Below are 18,242 nucleotides of genomic sequence, written 5' to 3'. Positions count from 1 at the left end.
AACATTTCAGAGGGGCTTTTGTCTCAAGAAGGCAAACAACAGAAAAACATCACATGTGAGCGTATAAAAACAGAAGATCATGTGGATTTGGAGCCAATGTCTGTGGTGAATCTATATTTCACGGTGGTTTCACCTGCTGACCGCACTGTGGATTGTGGGTTGTGAACTACATTGTCACAGTGTTTATCTGTTGGGAAGGACACATACCATTGAGGAGAAATTTCTGGGGGTTAGTTTTGTAGCATACATATTTCCTTCAAATTCTGTATCTTACTCTATTCTGTTCAATCCTACCAGAGTCAGTCCACTGGTAGCTTTACCTCTAAATTATTTTGATCCTCTGCTAATGCATTTGCCTAGGTTTAGGCTAGGCCTCTATCCTTCTTCCAAACACCTGATGTAGCAGCACAGTCCTGGAGTGGCCTATATGCTCTCCCAAAGACCCCTTTTTCTGGTGCTCAAATATTTTGACTAAATATCAGGACTTTTTAATTTTGTTTCTTACAATCATAGACAGGTAGTTTTATGCTCAGCAAATGACAGAATGCAAAGAGATCTTGCAAACGTTATCAGCTGGAAGAGAAGAAGAAAGAAATACTTTTGCAAGGGCCCTTTAGTTCTTTGAGTTTAATGGGCAACCTTATTAAAAAAATCCATTAGTTATTTCAAATATTATCTTAACCTTTTTCTTCCTGATATGAAGCTTTGTAAAATGATGTATTCAGTAAAAGACAGAACTAATTCCACCTCCTGTATTTCCCTGAAAACAAAAGCCAAGCAAACAGAATATTTATTCAAATAAAAAAGACTTTCGGAAAGGTAGAATGTAGTGCTCACAGTGAACTGTGATATTTGGATGTGACAGAAATTTTTCAGAACATCAGGCAGAAACACGAGGACTCATTTTTCTCCTACTCTGGTGTTGGATAAACGCTTTCACTTCCTTCTTTTAAGCCCAAGTGACTATGGAATCATAGAACGCTTTAGGTTGGAAGGGATATGCAAAGACCACCTAGTGCAGCCTCACTGCCACGGGCAGGGACATCATACACTAGATCAGGTTGCTCAAAGACCTCTCTCATCCCCACTCCTCTCCCAGCTGCTCATCACTGTTTTGCAAAGACAACTCTGTGCAATCAATCCATTTTTTTACATAGAGGGCAAACCCCCTCTTGCTTCTCCTTCCTTGCCTGTCCCTTCTGAACTGTTTATAGTCATCGATTGCAACACTCCAGTCTTGTGATTCATCCCAGCAAGTGAACTACGACTGTGCTGGAGTTTTACTGTTTGCTTAGGAAGATATATGGTGGCAGATGCAGCTGAGGAGGCAGGACTGCAGCATATGTAGGCGTATTTCAGACGGTGATCGAGGTCATGCGTTAAGCCTATAGCTGCAAAGCCCCATTAACAAGATTTTCACCTTGGGCTGCACAGTATATTCAGTGTTTTCTCAAGCAAGTAGCTCTTCCTGATGCCTGTGTTGCTGAGCACTTTATTCACTTATTTATTCATAGTTTATGTATACTATATGTGATATAGTATCTATAGCTATAGATATCTATATGTGATCCTGTTAAATTCATTCTGACTTATGGGTGCTCCAGGTACATCAGAAACATAAATGAAGCCACAGAGTCACTCAAGGCAATTAAAATGTGCCCTTGATGCAACTGTAGACTTTGGATGATTTGGGAGATATCTTTTGGCTGTGGATGATGGATTTTATTTAAAAACTGATTTATCATGATACTCTCAAACACAACACATTCTTACACAAGTAAGAAACCTTTATGTCTTCAAAGGGCTTACAACTGCATACTGTTGAGTCTCTGTAAAGGACTCTTCCTCATGATAAAAGGGTTTTGTATTCATATAGATTTAAAATCCCTGTATTAATCAGTAATCTCTTAAAATAAGAAACCCATGACCAGAGGTATGGTAGACATTAGGCAGAAAATTTAGTTATTCCAAGGGAATCCACAGATACATCTTTCTTCATTTTTCTTAAAATTATCCCCTTGAAAAATATTCAGATTTTTTTTAAAGTTTCATTTTTGTTCAAAGAAAGATAAAAATAGCTCCTTAACCATTCCAGACTGCATTGTTTTCAATAACTTCCAAGACCAGTTAAGTCATAATTCCAAAAATCCATTCAAATCAATCAAGCAATCAGTCAAAGTTTCTTGTTCGGTATTTAATGTTTCATTTTCTATAAATATGTATGAAAGTGTTACTGTATTGAATTAATTTATACATGTATACTAATGGTTTAATAAAAAGCCTAATTTTGCTGATAGGGAATGTGAATTCATGTAGAGAGAAAGTAGCCAGACACCACTTTTCCCTTCTGCTTAACCCCTTCCTTTAATAAGCTGGGAGGGTCACAGGGTACACAAAATATGAAAGGTCTGGAAAATGTCTGCACAAGGTGGAGACCAGAAGGATGTGTAGAACACAAACTCTGGGTATCACTAATTTGAATATTTCTAATTGTTCAGGTGAACATTTGAGAACTTTTCAGGGGAACATGAATATGTGAAATAATGGATTTCAAAGCCACAAGAATGTGACATTTCCTTTGCTGCTGCACACTTTGTCCATGCCATCTGGGATCTCCCAGTGTAGCAAGTCTGGAATGCTGTTGCCTGCCCTGTGCATTGGGGAACACCAGCTCCTTCCCACTGTGGGTTACTCTGGGGAAGGAGGCAGCACCCTCTTTCCTAGGCCATCCACTCCACAAACAGCCACAGTAAAGGTGCTGTGCCACATGGCCGAGTTTTCATTTGCATTTCAAGGTGGTGAGAACAAAACTTTACTTTTGACTTCTGCCTGGCCCCTCCAGCATGTGGGTCTGGTTTCTGTGAGGGTGAAATAAGAAGTGACAAACATGTAACTGTGTACCTTGTTGCAGAACTGAACGTGTCACCAAAATCAGGAATAAACCTTGTAACACCGATGTAGTGTTAAAAGGCAGGCATTCTTTATTCACGGTGCCAGATGCACGGGGGATCACTGCTCCTAATATGCAGCTAATTTACTTAATAGATCTCATCATAACAGAGGTAGTGGGCATTCAGGCGTACACAGAAACTGCTGAGTTACCCATTGTTTCCCCAATTTACACTTTAACGGCGCTAATAAAGGCCAATTTTCCTTTGCCCTGTCGCACCAACATCATCTACTAATTTATGACTAAATTTCCCTTTGCATGTATTCAATACCGAATAAGTGGCTCCCATATCTACTAAAAATCCTATTTCTTCATTCCCTAGCTTCAGTATAACCAGGGGTTCAGCTAGGGTTGATTCCCCAGTCTCCTTCATGCCAAGCTACTTCAAGCATTTTACCCAAATCTCTAGGTTCAGGTCCTTCCAATTTCTGAAATTTCTTTCTAATATCTGGGACCAATTGTCCCGTGAATATAGAGGCCAACTGAGTTTCTGCTTCTGTTTTTTTCTGGGTCCAAATTAGTATATTTTCTAGCAGTCACCTTCAGTCTTTCCATAAAGGCTGAAGTGGACTCATTTAATTCTTGTCTCACTTAAAAAAATTTTCACCAATTTATTGCTTGTTGTATGTTTTACACCAAATAAATCCACCTCTGATAGCTAACCAACATTCCCCTGGGTCCCGGATGATTAGGGTCCCACTTGGGATTTGTAGATGGAAAATTCTGATCCACTGTCCCCTGTAAATTTCCATTAGCATGTGCTCCCTGCACCTGCCTTCTGGTTGTATTCCATACCACTTTCTTGTGAGTATCATCAAGTAAAGTATCCCATATCACAGGTAGAACAACACTTTTCCAAGTTCTCACCACGTTTTCCTCCTTTCAAAACCATTGCCATAGAATTTTGTGGACGTATCCCACACTGTTTCTGCCACTCTGGATGCAGTGTAAAGAACAAACCAACATAAGCCACTTCCTCCCATTTGCCTTCTCTTTTTACAAAACATTAATTGCAAGATGGTATTATATTGCAGTGTCTCATTTTCTGGCCATTTCTCACCTTCCAATCGATACATTGGCAATGTATTGCATCAATGATGCAATATTCAATTAATTGTTTCCAAGTTAAAGGATCACCTCCTATATCTTTACAATGTCTCAAAATACATCCCAAAGGCGTTCTTTGTGGGATAGGTTTCTTACTTGGAAGTATGCCCATTCTCCCAAGAGACTAGTGGGTGTGATTGTGCACTATCACAGGCACTAGTCAGAGGGACCCCAACCCCTGTTGAAGCTCCCCCTGGGATTCCAGCCCCCTGCCGGAAATCCCAACCTTCTTACACCTGTGGGGACTCTAATCCCTTGGGAACTTGAACCCCTTATCCTTGCCTGGGACCCTAGCCCAACCCTGCGAGGCTTTCTCTGCATCTTATAGGCAGGCGTTACCTGTGAGGACTCGAACCCCGTTGAGGTACCTCTCAGCCCAACTCACGTAGCTTTTGCCACATCTTATAAGCAGACTGGTGGGACTTGAACCCACGTTCCGTTACCCCCTTAAAAGAATGCCATTTTACCTTTCCAGGGGACTTGCTTGGAATTCTTTGGTCCGGGGATCAGAGGTTCTCCCCGAGAATCCCTCAGTGCCGGCTGGAGGTCCTGTGGTCCCACAGATCCATTGAGATTCACAAGCGGAGTCCCATCTGGGTCGCCAAAACTGTCACCAAAATCGGGAATAAACCTAGTAACACCCATGTAGTGTTAAAAGGCAGACATTCTTTATTGATGGAGCCAGATGCACGGGGAATCGCTCCTCCTAACGTGCATACCGTACACACCTTTCCCTTGTGATTTATATAGACCAAACATATACATATTCATCTTATCCATACATATTCAATATTATTCTCTTTGGTGATTGGCACAAACTTGCTCGCTTCACATGTAAATTATTGCGCAGGCTCAGTTGTCCTTTCCCATTCTTCTCTTTTGAGTAGGTGGTATTACTTGAGTCGGTGGTCCATAAGTTGGTGGTCATGATCTCCACCTGCAGGAATTACCTTTTACCTACTTGGTCCTTAATCTTGGCAGTTCTGGCCAGTTTTCTCAGTCCACTACATGAAACCACATTTTGTCATCCTCTTCTGACAGAAGCACATTGCCTATTGTTTCGTTCACATTAATGATTACCTAGAGACTAAAATACAGATCAAGGAATACACCGATTTGTATACTCCATGTCCCCAGACTTAATGTCCAGTTGGATAGGGTTGTACCAGGAGTATAGCAACATCCATGGTTGGTTAATTCCATCACTCTGGTTACAAACTTGTAGGGTCTCCTACAAGCTGCAGGCAGCACAGACAGAGATTGGATGTCTGAGCCACTTCCTAGATGCCTGGTGCCTTGGCTCAGAAGACCTGTGATCAATGTGGAAAGCAATATTATAAAGATGGGAAGAGTGCAATCAACTGCAGTACTTCAGGGTGTGGAAGACATCTAAGCTACCCTTCCTACTTGTAGGCTGTGATAAATGAGCAGCAAAGCACCGCAGGTGAGCACTGAGAAGAAAGCTGAGGCACTGGACAGCTGGTGTCTGTGGCTCCTTCCCCCACATTTTGAGGTTGGGAAGACCTATGAATTTCAGAAGCAGCTTGTGCTCCTCTCCTTCCAGGTGATACCCAGGAAGTCATAGCAGGCTTTTCGCTCCCAGGAGCCACATTGGTTGTTTGCTTCAGTCCCTAACTGCTGTTTCCTCCTTCCCCCTCCTCAGAAAAAGGTGTTGTAGATTATTGTAGATTATTCTGGAAGCTTCCCTAACAAGGTTGCTCTGCATGCAGCCCAGTATTCACAGAATCAGTGAATCTCATTTGCAGAATAAGATCAGCAAAATCAGCAGGATACATCCCTAATGACATGCCTGATTTTTGATGATACCTTCTCTTAACCCTGGCTTATGACTGCCCTGGCTGCCCCACCTGTCAGTAGGACAACTGCAGAGAAAAATGCAGGGTGAGACCACCAGCATCCACTTCCCTACAGGATGCTGCCAACTATCACTTGGGCAAAAAGGCACCTGAGGCAGGTGGTCAATGCAGCTCAGCTTTGATTCAGAGGTTCCCTGGAATCTTTGTCGCCTCAGGTTAACATACTTTTGCGTTGCTATGTTACTGCTGCCACTAGCTCTCTCTTTATTGTCTAACTGCACACAGATAATTGAAGCAAGACAGTGAGGGGGGCAACTATTCTGTGTTCAGTTGGACAAAGAAATAGTGTCTTCTCTGGCGCTTAAAATACCCACCATGATCTTCTGTCTGTCTAGGATGACCATAGCAATGTTCAGCACGTTCCTTGGCTGAGCTGCTATAGCTCAAAACCACAATCCAAAGGCACAAGTCAGTAATTAGGGCATTTGATGAGGCAGGGAAGAGGTGGATGCTACATGTTCTTACCTTCCATAATGTAGGGAAGAAATGGTCCTTCCCTAGGAGGGGGAGTGGGGATGGGAAAGTGCTGGTTCATAGCAACTTCCTGGGAACAAAGGGGATAACTAACAGGAGGTACCTTCAGATGGATGAGGTGGATGGGAAGGCGGACGAGAGAAGAAAAGAGGATGGAAAGACTGAACAGGCCAATAACCACTATATTTGACACCTATGATACTTTTCAGCCAATATTTCTAGAAGCAGATGCAATACTGAACTGTGTCACTCCAAGTCAGCACTATGCCATCTTTCTGCAAATCAAAGGGAGCCTGCCCTGATATCCCAGCATCAGGTATTTGAGAAGGTGATGGCATGTCGAGCTAGAAAAGGTGATCTCCGCAGGATGAACAGTGAAGGCTGATGTCTCAGGAACGGCTTAGAAGCGGCTGAAATTTTATTTCAATCTTCATATCTGTGTTGCCATCATAAATGGCTACCCTTAGTAAACGATGGCTATTTGAAAGGGGAGAAGATTCTATATTAAGCCTACAATAACTTCAGTAAATTCACTCCTAGGCAGACAAACAAGTTCAACAAAGTTTGGGGGAGAGCAGCAGGAGGCTGTTGCTCTGCAAGGCCAGGTGAGCTGGGAGACAAGGGGGACAGCAGAGCAGGCTGGGCTATGCTGCCACCAACAAGGACACAGCCCAGCACAACCTGCAAAGCAAGCAGGGCAGGGATGATAGCAATGATCGGGGACAGCGTCGGCCCTAAACAGATATCCTGAAGAAAATGGAATTTTTGGAATTTTCCGATAAGCCATAACAATTATGTGAGCTTGGCAAAACAGAATTTGACCCCCAGACGTGGGAACTGGGACATAAAGAAGCACTTCTTTAATGACTATATCCAGGAGGAGAGCTGAAAGGCTGATGAAAGCAAAGATCCCGTTTCAGAAGATTATGAGAATGGGGTGACAGAGCATATAGACAAGGAGAACAACTACTTGGGATGTTGATAAGAACTAAAACAAAGTGCCCATTAGGGGAACTATCCTCATTATAATCCTAAAAATCAGGCCCAGAGGCCAGGAACAGGCCCTGCTAATAAGTGCTTTACTCTCTGAGCATGGGTGGTAAATTAAAAGTGAGCTGTACCTTTACATTCAAGCAAGAAAGAAATTAACAGATTATTAGCTGGGGCATGTGAATATTGGCGGTGACTGGCACATTTAGCTGTATAAATGCCTTGTAGTGTCTCGGTGCGGGGTGCTAGCTTTGTGGGTTATCGCCTGGCACCAATCTTTGTACAAAAATGAATTGAATAAAATACCTCTGCTCTATGTGTAGTTTGGCATTTTGCACACCGGGCGAACCAACCCCCTTTTCAGAATAACAGGATCACTGGGCAAGTCTGTAGCAATGAGGATGGGACAAGGTCATGTCAAGAAAGTGCAGCCAGTAGGCCAGAGTCAGAGGGGCACAGGCACAGTATGTAAGGCCTGATCCTAAATGCAACCCTGAAGCCAAGAGGTGGAAATCAAGAGGTGGAGGGCAAGACCTTGAGAAATCCTCAAACAAGTAATCTTCAAGTCTAGCAAAGGGAAAAGAATAAAGAAGGTTCTAGCAACAAGAAGCCTGTTTTTCTTCTGGGCATAGAGTCCAACTGGATGCACAGGTACAAGACGACTGCTGTGAGATCTGCCTGTACACAGTTAATGTGGTGAATAAAACATTTTTGTTCTGCACTGCCTGCCCAGGGTAGGATTTTCCATTGCGTGGAACCAGCGCCCAGAACTCCCCTTCTAAATGTGAATCTGTGTTCAAGGAAACAATTCTTCCATAAGATCTGAAAGCACCCAAAAGTTAGGAGAGGAATGGGCTGGCAGAGTATCTCTGTGGGCTGTTACTGTGGGAAATACAGTGCTTTACAAGAACAAAAGAGTGCTAAACCCCCTGTTTTCAGCTATGTAATTTTTTTTTTTAGTTTGTCTTATATACATTCCCATTTCCTTTGTCATCGGGTTGATAGATCTGCCCTGAGGAATGAGTTCAGCTTACTCCTTTCCACTGCTCCATACAATTCAGCTCGCGTATAGAAAGAAAACAAACTAACCTTTGTGGCTTCTGTGTTTTTGGTTCCATATGCTTGTGGCTGCAGGGCGAAGTCTGATAAGCAACTCCCGAAGGAAAATTGATTTTTATTCCCGGGATTATTTTCTACCGCGCCTTCTGGTGCTGATTCCAGCTGTTTCTCATCATCTCTTTCCATAGCACTTAACTTTCTCTCCCAGACAACAAGCAATACACACCAGCGTATACTAGGGAGAAGACTTTGGCAGGCGATAAAATGCAGAGAGGGTACGCGTCTGCAAAAAGCCAGCGAGAAGAGGGTTTAAATTTACGTTCCTCTCAAGAAAAAATAATAATCCTGCAGCCATGCGACTCTCTAAGAGCGTATGCAAGCGAAAGTGTTGGTTAGTAAAATATTTGTTTATATCGGTGATGGTTGCCATAGTTTTGAGGAAAGAAGGCACTTCATCCCACCGCTGAGACGAGGAACTTCACCTCCACCTCATGCCAAGATATTCTCACCGTTGTTGCTAACTCTTCCGCTCTGAAGGGACCGTATGAAGCTGTTTTTGGACAGCTAAGAATAGCACAGAAAATCAATTAGTGATAACTGTTGTGTAGATCTTAATTAGGCGAAGGGTGGCTTCCCTGCCAAATTTGCGCACATAAGTATGTGCTACTGACGAACGGGGCGGGGGGATGTTCCTCCCGGATAATCTGCCCCCTGTGTAGGCTGGGAGGAGAGTTTCGACCGCTGAAAGGCACAGTGCTGGGCTGCCCCGAGCGCGGCTTCTGCGGACTTCCCTGTGCCACAAGGACCGAAGGGGCGCTAAAGGCTCCGGGCCGCCCCTTCACTCCGGGCTCTGCCGAGCTTGTCTCTCCCCCAGCCGGAGATCACTCCCCGCTCGCAGCCGCGGTTGCAGCCGCCGTGGAGAGAAGACGGGAGAAGGAAATCGTGGAGGAATCAGCGTGGGGAAGTGGAGAGGAGCTGGGGGACGGGGGGGAGGGCTGCCAGTCAGTGCCGTGCTGTGGCTCAGCCCTAAGCCTGATCGCCGCAAGCTTTCCTCCCTGATTTCCCCATTCGCGGCTATTTCACGTACGAGCGAGCTCCGCCAGAAGTCACCAGCAAATGGAGGGACGGAGGTCTGGGGAGAAGTTCAATACTTCCATACGGGATAAAACACGGATTTGACTTCAGCAGTTCAAACACTCCGAAAATTTCCACGTACAATCGTTTTTCCCCTCAACAACGAGCCAAGGCAGAGCCTCAGCACCGAGAAGCGGAGCAGGGCAGGATTGGTGCCGGCCCTACGCCGGTCCCTCCTGCGCAGGGCGGGAGAGGTGGGGGGCAGCGGCTGGGGAGAGGAACTGGTCCGGGACGCTGCTGGGACTGTGCGCAACCCCGCTGTTCCGGCACTTACTGCTGAAGCACGACAAGGGTTAATCTGGGACCCATGAGTATGACAGCTCCACTCAAGGGCTTCCAGCAGCGGTGCAAGAAACAGAAGTTAACTGAACCCCTAACACGAACGTTTCCAGAAAGGACTAGCCAGATGAGACAAATACAGATTCGTGACAGGAACGCGTGTGTAATTAACATCTGAGGCACAAGGCCGGGCCGGGAAGGAGCCGCGGCTTCAGGTCGATCGTAACGGGCAGCTTCGCGATCATCTCGCCTTACCTAGGCTGAGCAGGGGTGGCTCCGCCCGCCGAGTGAGCCGCGGGCAGGGCGGGCAGCGCCGCGCTCCGCAAACGGGAACACGGAAAACCACGAGCAGGGGGAGAGTCCCGGCGCTGCGCTGTCGTGGCTTGCGCAAGCTCGACCGGAGAAACCCGAAATGAAACCCGATGATCTACATGAAATGCAAACACGCTCGCTCCCACGTCGTCGAGAAGCAGGACCTGATGTCCTTTCTCCAAATGCCCGGGGGTCCAGACACGGAGCACTTGTAACAGCGCACTTAGAGACCGCTTCTCTCAACAGCCCGCTGCTGTGTTCCAGTACACTGCTTTGTTCAGTGTACACATCCTTCGTTTCCTTAACGTTCCTTAATAAGTTTACCATAAAATGAGATGCAAACACACACACAGAGTGTGTCTCCGACGCACACATCGCACCGTGCTCCCGAAAAAGACAGTACACCCGAAACACATATTAGATTTTCACTCCCCGACATCACCGTGCACCCCACATCACGCAAACCGCCCTCTGTACGGCGCTGCCATCGCTCTGCGCCCCCCAAACCACATTATTCTTACACCCCGACACACACATCGCTCCGCTCCTCCCCTGCACAGGCGCCGCTCCGCTCCTCGACAGACACACACATCCCTCCGCTCCTCCTCACAGCACTCCCGTCGCCCTGCGCCGATCACTACACATCGCTCAGCTCCCCACCGCGCACACATCACCCTGCGTACGCCGGTCCCATCTCTACGTCTCCCGACACACACATCTCCCTGCATCCCCTCCTTCCCCATACACATCGCGCTGCGCAGCCCAAGCCACATTATTCTTACGCCCCGACGCTCTCAGCGCTCTGCTCCCCCCAACACACACTACACCCTGAGCCCGATAACACACACATCGCTCTGCACCGACCGACAAACGCATCGCTCAGCGCCTGATGACGCACACATCGCTGTGATCCTCCCCGGTGACACAAACACATCGCTCCGCTCCTTCCCACAACACTCCCATCGCCCTGCGCCGATCACGACACATCGCTCCGCTCCCCACGGCGCACACATCCTGCTGCCCCCAAAGAATAAGCACCCCTCAGTTCTCCACGACACACGCACCTCACATAAGGCTCTGCGGCGGTGAAAAACACATCGCTCTTCTTTCTCCCCATACCAACACACGTCGCTTTGAGCTCCCCACAACACACATAGCCCTACGCCCCAAAAACACACCCATTGCTCTGAGACCCGCGGTGCGCACATCGCCCTGCATAGGCCAGTCCCACCTCTCTACGCACCCCCCCATCCCCAAAACCACATCTCTCAGCGTGTCGCCCGCCCCCCACCCCCCAGGTAAAATTCTCTACGCTCTCTCAAACACATGCTGCGCCCTGAGCCCGACAACACACATCGCTCTGCACTTCCCGAAACACACTTCCCTCTGCCTCTCAACGACACCCACATTGCCCCGCTCCTCCCCTGCACAGGCAGCGCTCCGCGCCGACGGACACACGCATCGCTTCGCTCCCCGAAGACACTCCCATCGCTCTGCCCCGGCGCGCTGACATCGCTCCGCGCCCAACGATGCACACCTCGTCCTCGGTACGACAGTCCCACCTCTCTGCGCCTCCCAACACACACATCGGCCTGCGTCCCCTCCCACCCGAACACATTGCTCTGCGCCCCCCAAACTACAGTATTCTTACGCCCCGACGCTCCCAGCGCTCTCCTCCCCCCAACACACACTACGACCTGAGCCCCTAAAAAAACAAACATAGGGCTCTGCACCGACCGACAAACGCATCGCTCAGCGCCCGATGGTAACACACACATCGCTCCGCTTCTCCCAGACGGACAGACACATCGCTCTGCTGCTCCCCACAACACTCGTGTCGCCCTGCGCAGACCATTACACATCGTTCCGCGCCCCGCGGCGCACACATCGCCCTGCATACACCAGTCCCGTCCCTCTACGCCCCCCGAAACACACACCGCTCTGCGCATCGCCCGCCCACCCCACCCCAAAACACATCGCTACGCTCTCCCCAACACACGCTACGCCCTGAGCCCAACAGCACACACATCGCTCTGCACCGGCCGACAAACGCATCGCTCAGCACCCGATGGTAACACACACATCGCTCCGCTCCTCCCCTGCACAGGCATCGCTCCGCACCGACGGACACACGCATCGCTTCGCTCCCTGAAGACACTCCCATCGCTCTGCCCCGGCTCGCTGACATGGCTTAGCACCAAACGAAAAAGGCATCCTTCTGCTCCCACGACAACACACACACGCCACTCTGAACCCCGCACAACACATCGTCCTGCGTCCCAAAGACACACGAATCGGTCGGCGCCCCGCGACGCACACGCGATAGTGACATCGCACTGTGCCTCCAGAAACACACGTCGCTCTTTTCCCCACCGAAAAACAGAGCTCTCCCCCCCTCCCCCGAAAATAATTGCCCTTACGTCCCGATACAAACACTGCTCTATGTCTCCCCGAAACGTATCACCCCGATCCCAGTGACACACGGTTCGCTGTGTACGCCGCGGACACACACACCGCTTCCCTCCTGCGAGACACTGCTATCGCTCAGCGCCCCGCGATACTGGCACCACTCCACGCCACAGAAACACACATCTCTCTGCTCTCCAGTCCACACAGGGGACCGCGCATGTGGCTCCGCGGCGATGCGGCAACATCGCTCCGCACCCCCGAACACGATTCATCCTGCACCCGGCGAAAGCGCACACCTCCGGGGAGGAAACGCCTCCTGGCTGCTTTCTCTGATTTCACTGGCTGGAACATTTCGAGCCGCGCTTTGACGCCGTCGAGCCGCTCATTGCTGCTATAAAAGAGGCTGCAGCGGCCGGCGGCGTTACTGGGTGCTTCTTTCGCTGCCGTTGTTGGTGAGCGAGAGCCGCGCCTTTGCTGCGATGCCTGAGCCGGCCAAGTCCGCCCCCGCGCCCAAGAAGGGCTCCAAGAAGGCGGTGACCAAGACGCAGAAGAAGGGCGACAAGAAGCGCAAGAAGAGCCGCAAGGAGAGCTACTCGATCTACGTGTACAAGGTGCTGAAGCAGGTGCACCCCGACACGGGCATCTCGTCCAAGGCCATGGGCATCATGAACTCCTTCGTGAACGACATCTTCGAGCGCATCGCCGGCGAGGCCTCTCGCCTGGCGCACTACAACAAGCGCTCCACCATCACCTCGCGGGAGATCCAGACGGCCGTGCGGCTCCTGCTGCCCGGCGAGCTGGCCAAGCACGCCGTCTCCGAGGGCACCAAGGCTGTCACCAAGTACACCAGCTCCAAGTAAGCTGCCTGGGCCCCCTGCGCCAGACCTTCTCAAACCAAAGGCTCTTTTAAGAGCCACCAGTTCTTTCATTTGAAGAGCTTTGTCACGGGTGTTTTCTGGTTGTTACTTAACTTCTCTGTATTCTAAGTCTCGCTGGCAAGATTGCCCTTCGGGAGCAGTTCTTCATCGGTTATTACAGTTTTTCCCGTGTCTCTGGGTCTTAACCTCATGCTGCAAAACGCAAAATGAGGGACTTCGGAAACGCCCATCAGGGGGCAGCAGGGCTTCAGAAATGGGAGTCGTTGACGCGTGATTAGATCTTAATCTGTTTGTTAAACTGCTCTGAAACCATAAAGCAGAACCTTAAATTAAAAAACATACTAGGAAATAGTTTCATGAATCCCCTAAGGCATGCATTTTAAACATACGATTTTTACCCAGACAGGGAAGATAAATGGAAAAAAAAAAAAGCAATAAAACCCCTCCCCCGTTTCCTTACTGATTACTTAGGTCCTCAAAGACACTTTTGAACTAAAACTGATAAGATAGAAGCTCAGCGTAGGAGAACAGGGAGAACGGAAGGACGAGGACTGAAACCGAGTCAAACAGAGCAAGGACAGTAACTACTTTACTTTTTCTCATTTCAGACACCAAGGACTCTTAACTGAACAATGGCATGCTTTGGACAGAGGAAGGACAGTGGCTTACAAACAGCTGGCAACCGAAGCAGTCCACACATAAAAGGCAGTGCAGTCTTACCGGTAATGGCTGGATTCAGTAGGGCAGAGAAAGCCAGAAATAAGTGTATGACCACAAGAAGTCGGGATTAGAAATGGGGGTACTGCTTTTAATATCAAACTATGCTAGGGCTATTATGTCATTGTGATTCCGTGTTCATTGTTAAAGCAATGAAAAAACATGCCACCAGTAAAAATGAAGTAAAAGAAATTAAAGCTCTTTTACAGGAGTATGTGGGTGGCTCTTAAAAGAGCCTTTGGGTTGACAAGGTCTTTCCTACAGGTTCATTTGGAGCTGGTGTACTTGGTGACAGCCTTGGTGCCCTCGGAGACGGCGTGCTTGGCCAGCTCGCCGGGCAGCAGGAGCCGCACGGCCGTCTGGATCTCCCGCGAGGTGATGGTGGAGCGCTTGTTGTAGTGCGCCAGGCGAGAGGCCTCGCCGGCGATGCGCTCGAAGATGTCGTTCACGAAGGAGTTCATGATGCCCATGGCCTTGGACGAGATGCCCGTGTCGGGGTGCACCTGCTTCAGCACCTTGTACACGTAGATCGAGTAGCTCTCCTTGCGGCTCTTCTTGCGCTTCTTGTCGCCCTTCTTCTGCGTCTTGGTCACCGCCTTCTTGGAGCCCTTCTTGGGCGCGGGGGCGGACTTGGCCGGCTCAGGCATCGCAGCAAACGCGCGGCTCTCGCTCACCAGCAACGGCACCGAAAGAAGCACCCTGTAACGCCGCCGGCCGCTGCAGCCTCTTTTATAGCAGCGCGGTGCAAATGAGCGGCTCGACGGCGTCGCGTCGCCATTGGTCGGCAATCGGATTTCAGGGCGTCACGCCTCCATGAGCCTCGCCATTGGGCGCCTCTCGATCCGTGTGCCCATTGGCTGCGAAACAACCATCTCCCTTGCAGCCAGTCAGCGATGGCGCTGCCGCTCCGCCCGAGCCGGATATAAGCGGGCGGGCGGGGGTAGGTGGCGGCAGCCGGTCGGTGGTTTTGCGGAGCTGTGTTGGGTGTCGGCTGCTGGAGCTGTCTGTGAAGATGTCCGGGCGCGGGAAGCAAGGCGGGAAGGCGCGCGCCAAGGCCAAGTCGCGCTCGTCGCGGGCCGGGCTGCAGTTCCCCGTGGGCCGCGTGCACCGGCTGCTGCGCAAGGGCAACTACGCGGAGCGGGTGGGCGCCGGCGCCCCGGTGTACCTGGCGGCCGTGCTGGAGTACCTGACGGCCGAGATCCTGGAGCTGGCGGGCAACGCGGCCCGCGACAACAAGAAGACGCGCATCATCCCGCGCCACCTCCAGCTGGCCATCCGCAACGACGAGGAGCTCAACAAGCTGCTGGGCAAGGTGACCATCGCGCAGGGCGGGGTGCTGCCCAACATCCAGGCCGTGCTGCTGCCCAAGAAGACCGACAGCCACAAGGCTAAAGCCAAGTGAACGCGTCTAAGACTCATTAGAAATCGAAACAAAGGCTCTTTTCAGAGCCGCCCACAATGGTCATAAAGGGTTGAGTCGCTCTCTTTGGTTTTTGGTTCTCCCAGTGAATTTAGTCATGCACTTTTAAGGCGTTTTTTGTTAGTGTTTGTCTTAACTATGCTTGTCTCTCTTCCTGATTGTCTAATTTTTTTTTATAGGGCAGTTCTATTGTTGCTTTTTAATGAGCTTGGACCACTCCACGGAGGGATTAACTTTACTTCCTTTGTTAAATTTTTATCTCTTCTATGTTTAATAAAATACTTCTTTTGTTTTGAGAATGGATGTTTTTAACGTGGTAACAGTGGCAAGTATGGTTTTGTATGATGTAAGAGTAAACATTGTGCTTCCTGGAAAATGAACTCCAGCTTTCCTGTGAGTTCTTCATGCAGTATTTATTACAGGGTGATATAAACAAAAGTCGTCCTAAAGTCTAGGTTATTTCTGTTGCGTTGGGAGTAAGACTAGCTGATCGCTGTTGCGATTCTGGGCTACATGGAGTTTTTGCACCTGGAGAGAAGGGGCAGGTGAAATAAAAGTCAAGAGCCCACACGAAAAATAAAACCCTGAAGAAACCGTGCAGTCTCGGCAGTGACCCTGAACCAATTCTTTCGCAACAGGAGGGATTTTCCCTTCCTCTGGCCCCTTGTTGTTTTCCATTTTTTCGCTGCATTTTAACACTGTCATGTGAGTCTCGCTGGTTTTCCTTGGTAGAATTAACTCTGCAGAGCCCTGGGGAAGGATTCTGGGCAGGGTTATCAGTGTTTTCGATGAGCTGCCTGATGTGATGTGCTGCCACGGTGGCGGCTGCTGCCTTACACTAGAAAGAGCTTTTAATTTCTTTTTGCTGGAGCTATTGGCTGGATTTGCACATCTCTCCTCTGTGAGGCACAGGGAGTTTCGAGCTGCCACCTTTTTGGAGAAGGCGAGTGGTTCTTGGAAAAGCTGCTGCAGTTGCAGCAGGGCACGCTTTCGTCTTCAAGTCGTTTCGCTGCTCTAGTTCTGCCCTGCTTGCTTCCGAATTCCCTCTGCCTTTAGCGGAGCTCCTCGGTGCTTTTTTAGCCTTAGTGTTGTGCAGGCTCTTGGCCTCAGGGGCTGCCAGCTTCTTGACATTTCTGGGGCTCTTTTTTTGTGCTTCGTGGGGACGGACTTGGTCTTGCTGATGAGCTCGTTTGGCACCGGAGCAACCAGAGTGGTTTTCAACATAAACACAGTTTTCCCCATCTCTGCTCTCCAGTATAGAGAAGAGAGAGATGTGGCTAACGTATCTGTGGACCCGATGTTCACTGAGTTTAGCTTTCCTAAAATTGAGTGGGTAAAAAGTTCGCCCATCTACACGGGAAGGTAGCCTCCACTCCCTCCATCTCTGTGTTTCTTAGAGAAAATGAAACTGTTGTCTGCATATCGGAAGCACTGTAGACTGTTGCAAAACTGGGGAAGGTTCCTATGAAAGCCCCTGGGTACATGTGGATCATCTCGATGTTGTGTGAGGGAATTTAAATTCTAGTTTCTAGGCTGTAGAAACTTTCAGGAGGACAATCTTTTGAATTTTTTTGCCTTATAAAAATACTCTGGTATCAACAGTATAAATGCAATAGTAGAGAAGATATAGTATTCATTATTTTTATTGCAGCTATTCCTCTTATTTCCCTCTTGCAGAAATCACCTAGGCATTATCTAGCTCTAGTTTCAATTCGTATATCTAGGAAACAAAGCCTTAACAAAAACCATGGGGCTACGTGAGGTTTAAACTGTGAAGGGCCACAAGGCCTCAAATGTACATTTTACAGCCAGACACTTTCGTGAACAGGTGTGGTTTACAAAAACTGGGTTAAGTGGGCGGATTGGTTTTGAAAACATATATTTCTTAACAAGATGTGAACACCTGCAGTCTGCTGTAAGCGGCACAGACAGATTTCCCGGTTATTTCTTTAACATTAGCTCTGTTTTGCAACAGATGAATGGGAGATGGAGGGGAAAACGCCTATCCTCAAGAGACAAAATGTGCCTTCACGAGCCCGTGAATGGCACCACTCAGCAGCTCTGAGGAGCCGGCGCTCCGGGGGGAAAAAGGCAGGGCAGCACCCCGCCCCTCCCGGGGGGGGGTGTCCGTCCCTCTCCCGCACCCCTCCCGGACCACTCTTCCGCACATCGGCCGTTGCTGGGACAGCCGCCACCGCACGTCCCCCTTCACCCGTCGCGCCTGAGCTACGGGGACGTGCGCTGTTTTGGCACCAGGATCGGAGAGCTTGGGTGGACTTTGAAACGCGTTAATTATGTATGAATTTATTGCTTTTTTTGTTGTGCGTATTATTCATTGAGCAAGGGAAGCAGGGAAAGAACACAAATGCCCAACGGGGTTTTAACATCTACCAAGCAGCATCGGCTTTAGTGTGTTATTTAATCCCACGAGTTTAATTACGTCGACGGCTCAGGCTGAAGCTAAGTTACTTCGTCGCTGCGGAAATGCAGCGGTTGGTGGATAACGGAGCGGGCGGTCCCCACCAGGGCCCCTTGTTTCTTCAGCTGATATCCTGAAGAAAATGGAAATTTTGGAATTTTCCGATAAGCCGTAACAATTATGTGTGAGCTTGGCAAAACAGAATTTGACCCCCAGA

General features: G+C 49.0%; 3 protein-coding genes across 3 annotated transcripts; 2 read left to right on the top strand and 1 right to left on the bottom strand.

Moving 5' to 3' along the window:
- The first annotated feature begins 13,013 nt into the window (after nucleotides 1-13,013).
- On the top strand, nucleotides 13,014-13,497 carry LOC135313485 (histone H2B 1/2/3/4/6). Its single transcript, XM_064452549.1, has one exon. The coding sequence runs from the start codon at nucleotides 13,071-13,073 to the stop codon at nucleotides 13,449-13,451; it is 381 nt and encodes a 126-aa protein (XP_064308619.1). The 5' UTR covers nucleotides 13,014-13,070; the 3' UTR covers nucleotides 13,452-13,497.
- Nucleotides 13,498-14,294: 797 nt separating this feature from the next.
- Nucleotides 14,295-14,891, bottom strand: LOC104039851 (histone H2B 1/2/3/4/6). Its single transcript, XM_009513404.2, has one exon. The coding sequence runs from the start codon at nucleotides 14,831-14,833 to the stop codon at nucleotides 14,453-14,455; it is 381 nt and encodes a 126-aa protein (XP_009511699.2). The 5' UTR covers nucleotides 14,834-14,891; the 3' UTR covers nucleotides 14,295-14,452.
- Nucleotides 14,892-15,121: 230 nt separating this feature from the next.
- LOC135313469 (histone H2A-IV) lies at nucleotides 15,122-15,905 on the top strand. The gene has a single exon (XM_064452476.1). It carries the CDS (start codon nucleotides 15,199-15,201, stop codon nucleotides 15,586-15,588), a length of 390 nt encoding a protein of 129 aa, XP_064308546.1. The 5' UTR covers nucleotides 15,122-15,198; the 3' UTR covers nucleotides 15,589-15,905.
- Nucleotides 15,906-18,242: the final 2,337 nt, after the last annotated feature.

This window comes from Phalacrocorax carbo, chromosome 1, assembly GCF_963921805.1.
Source record: "Phalacrocorax carbo chromosome 1, bPhaCar2.1, whole genome shotgun sequence".
NCBI lineage: Eukaryota > Metazoa > Chordata > Aves > Suliformes > Phalacrocoracidae > Phalacrocorax > Phalacrocorax carbo.
The sequence above is the reverse complement of the archived record's forward strand: the minus strand, read 5'-3'. Positions and strand labels throughout refer to the sequence as shown.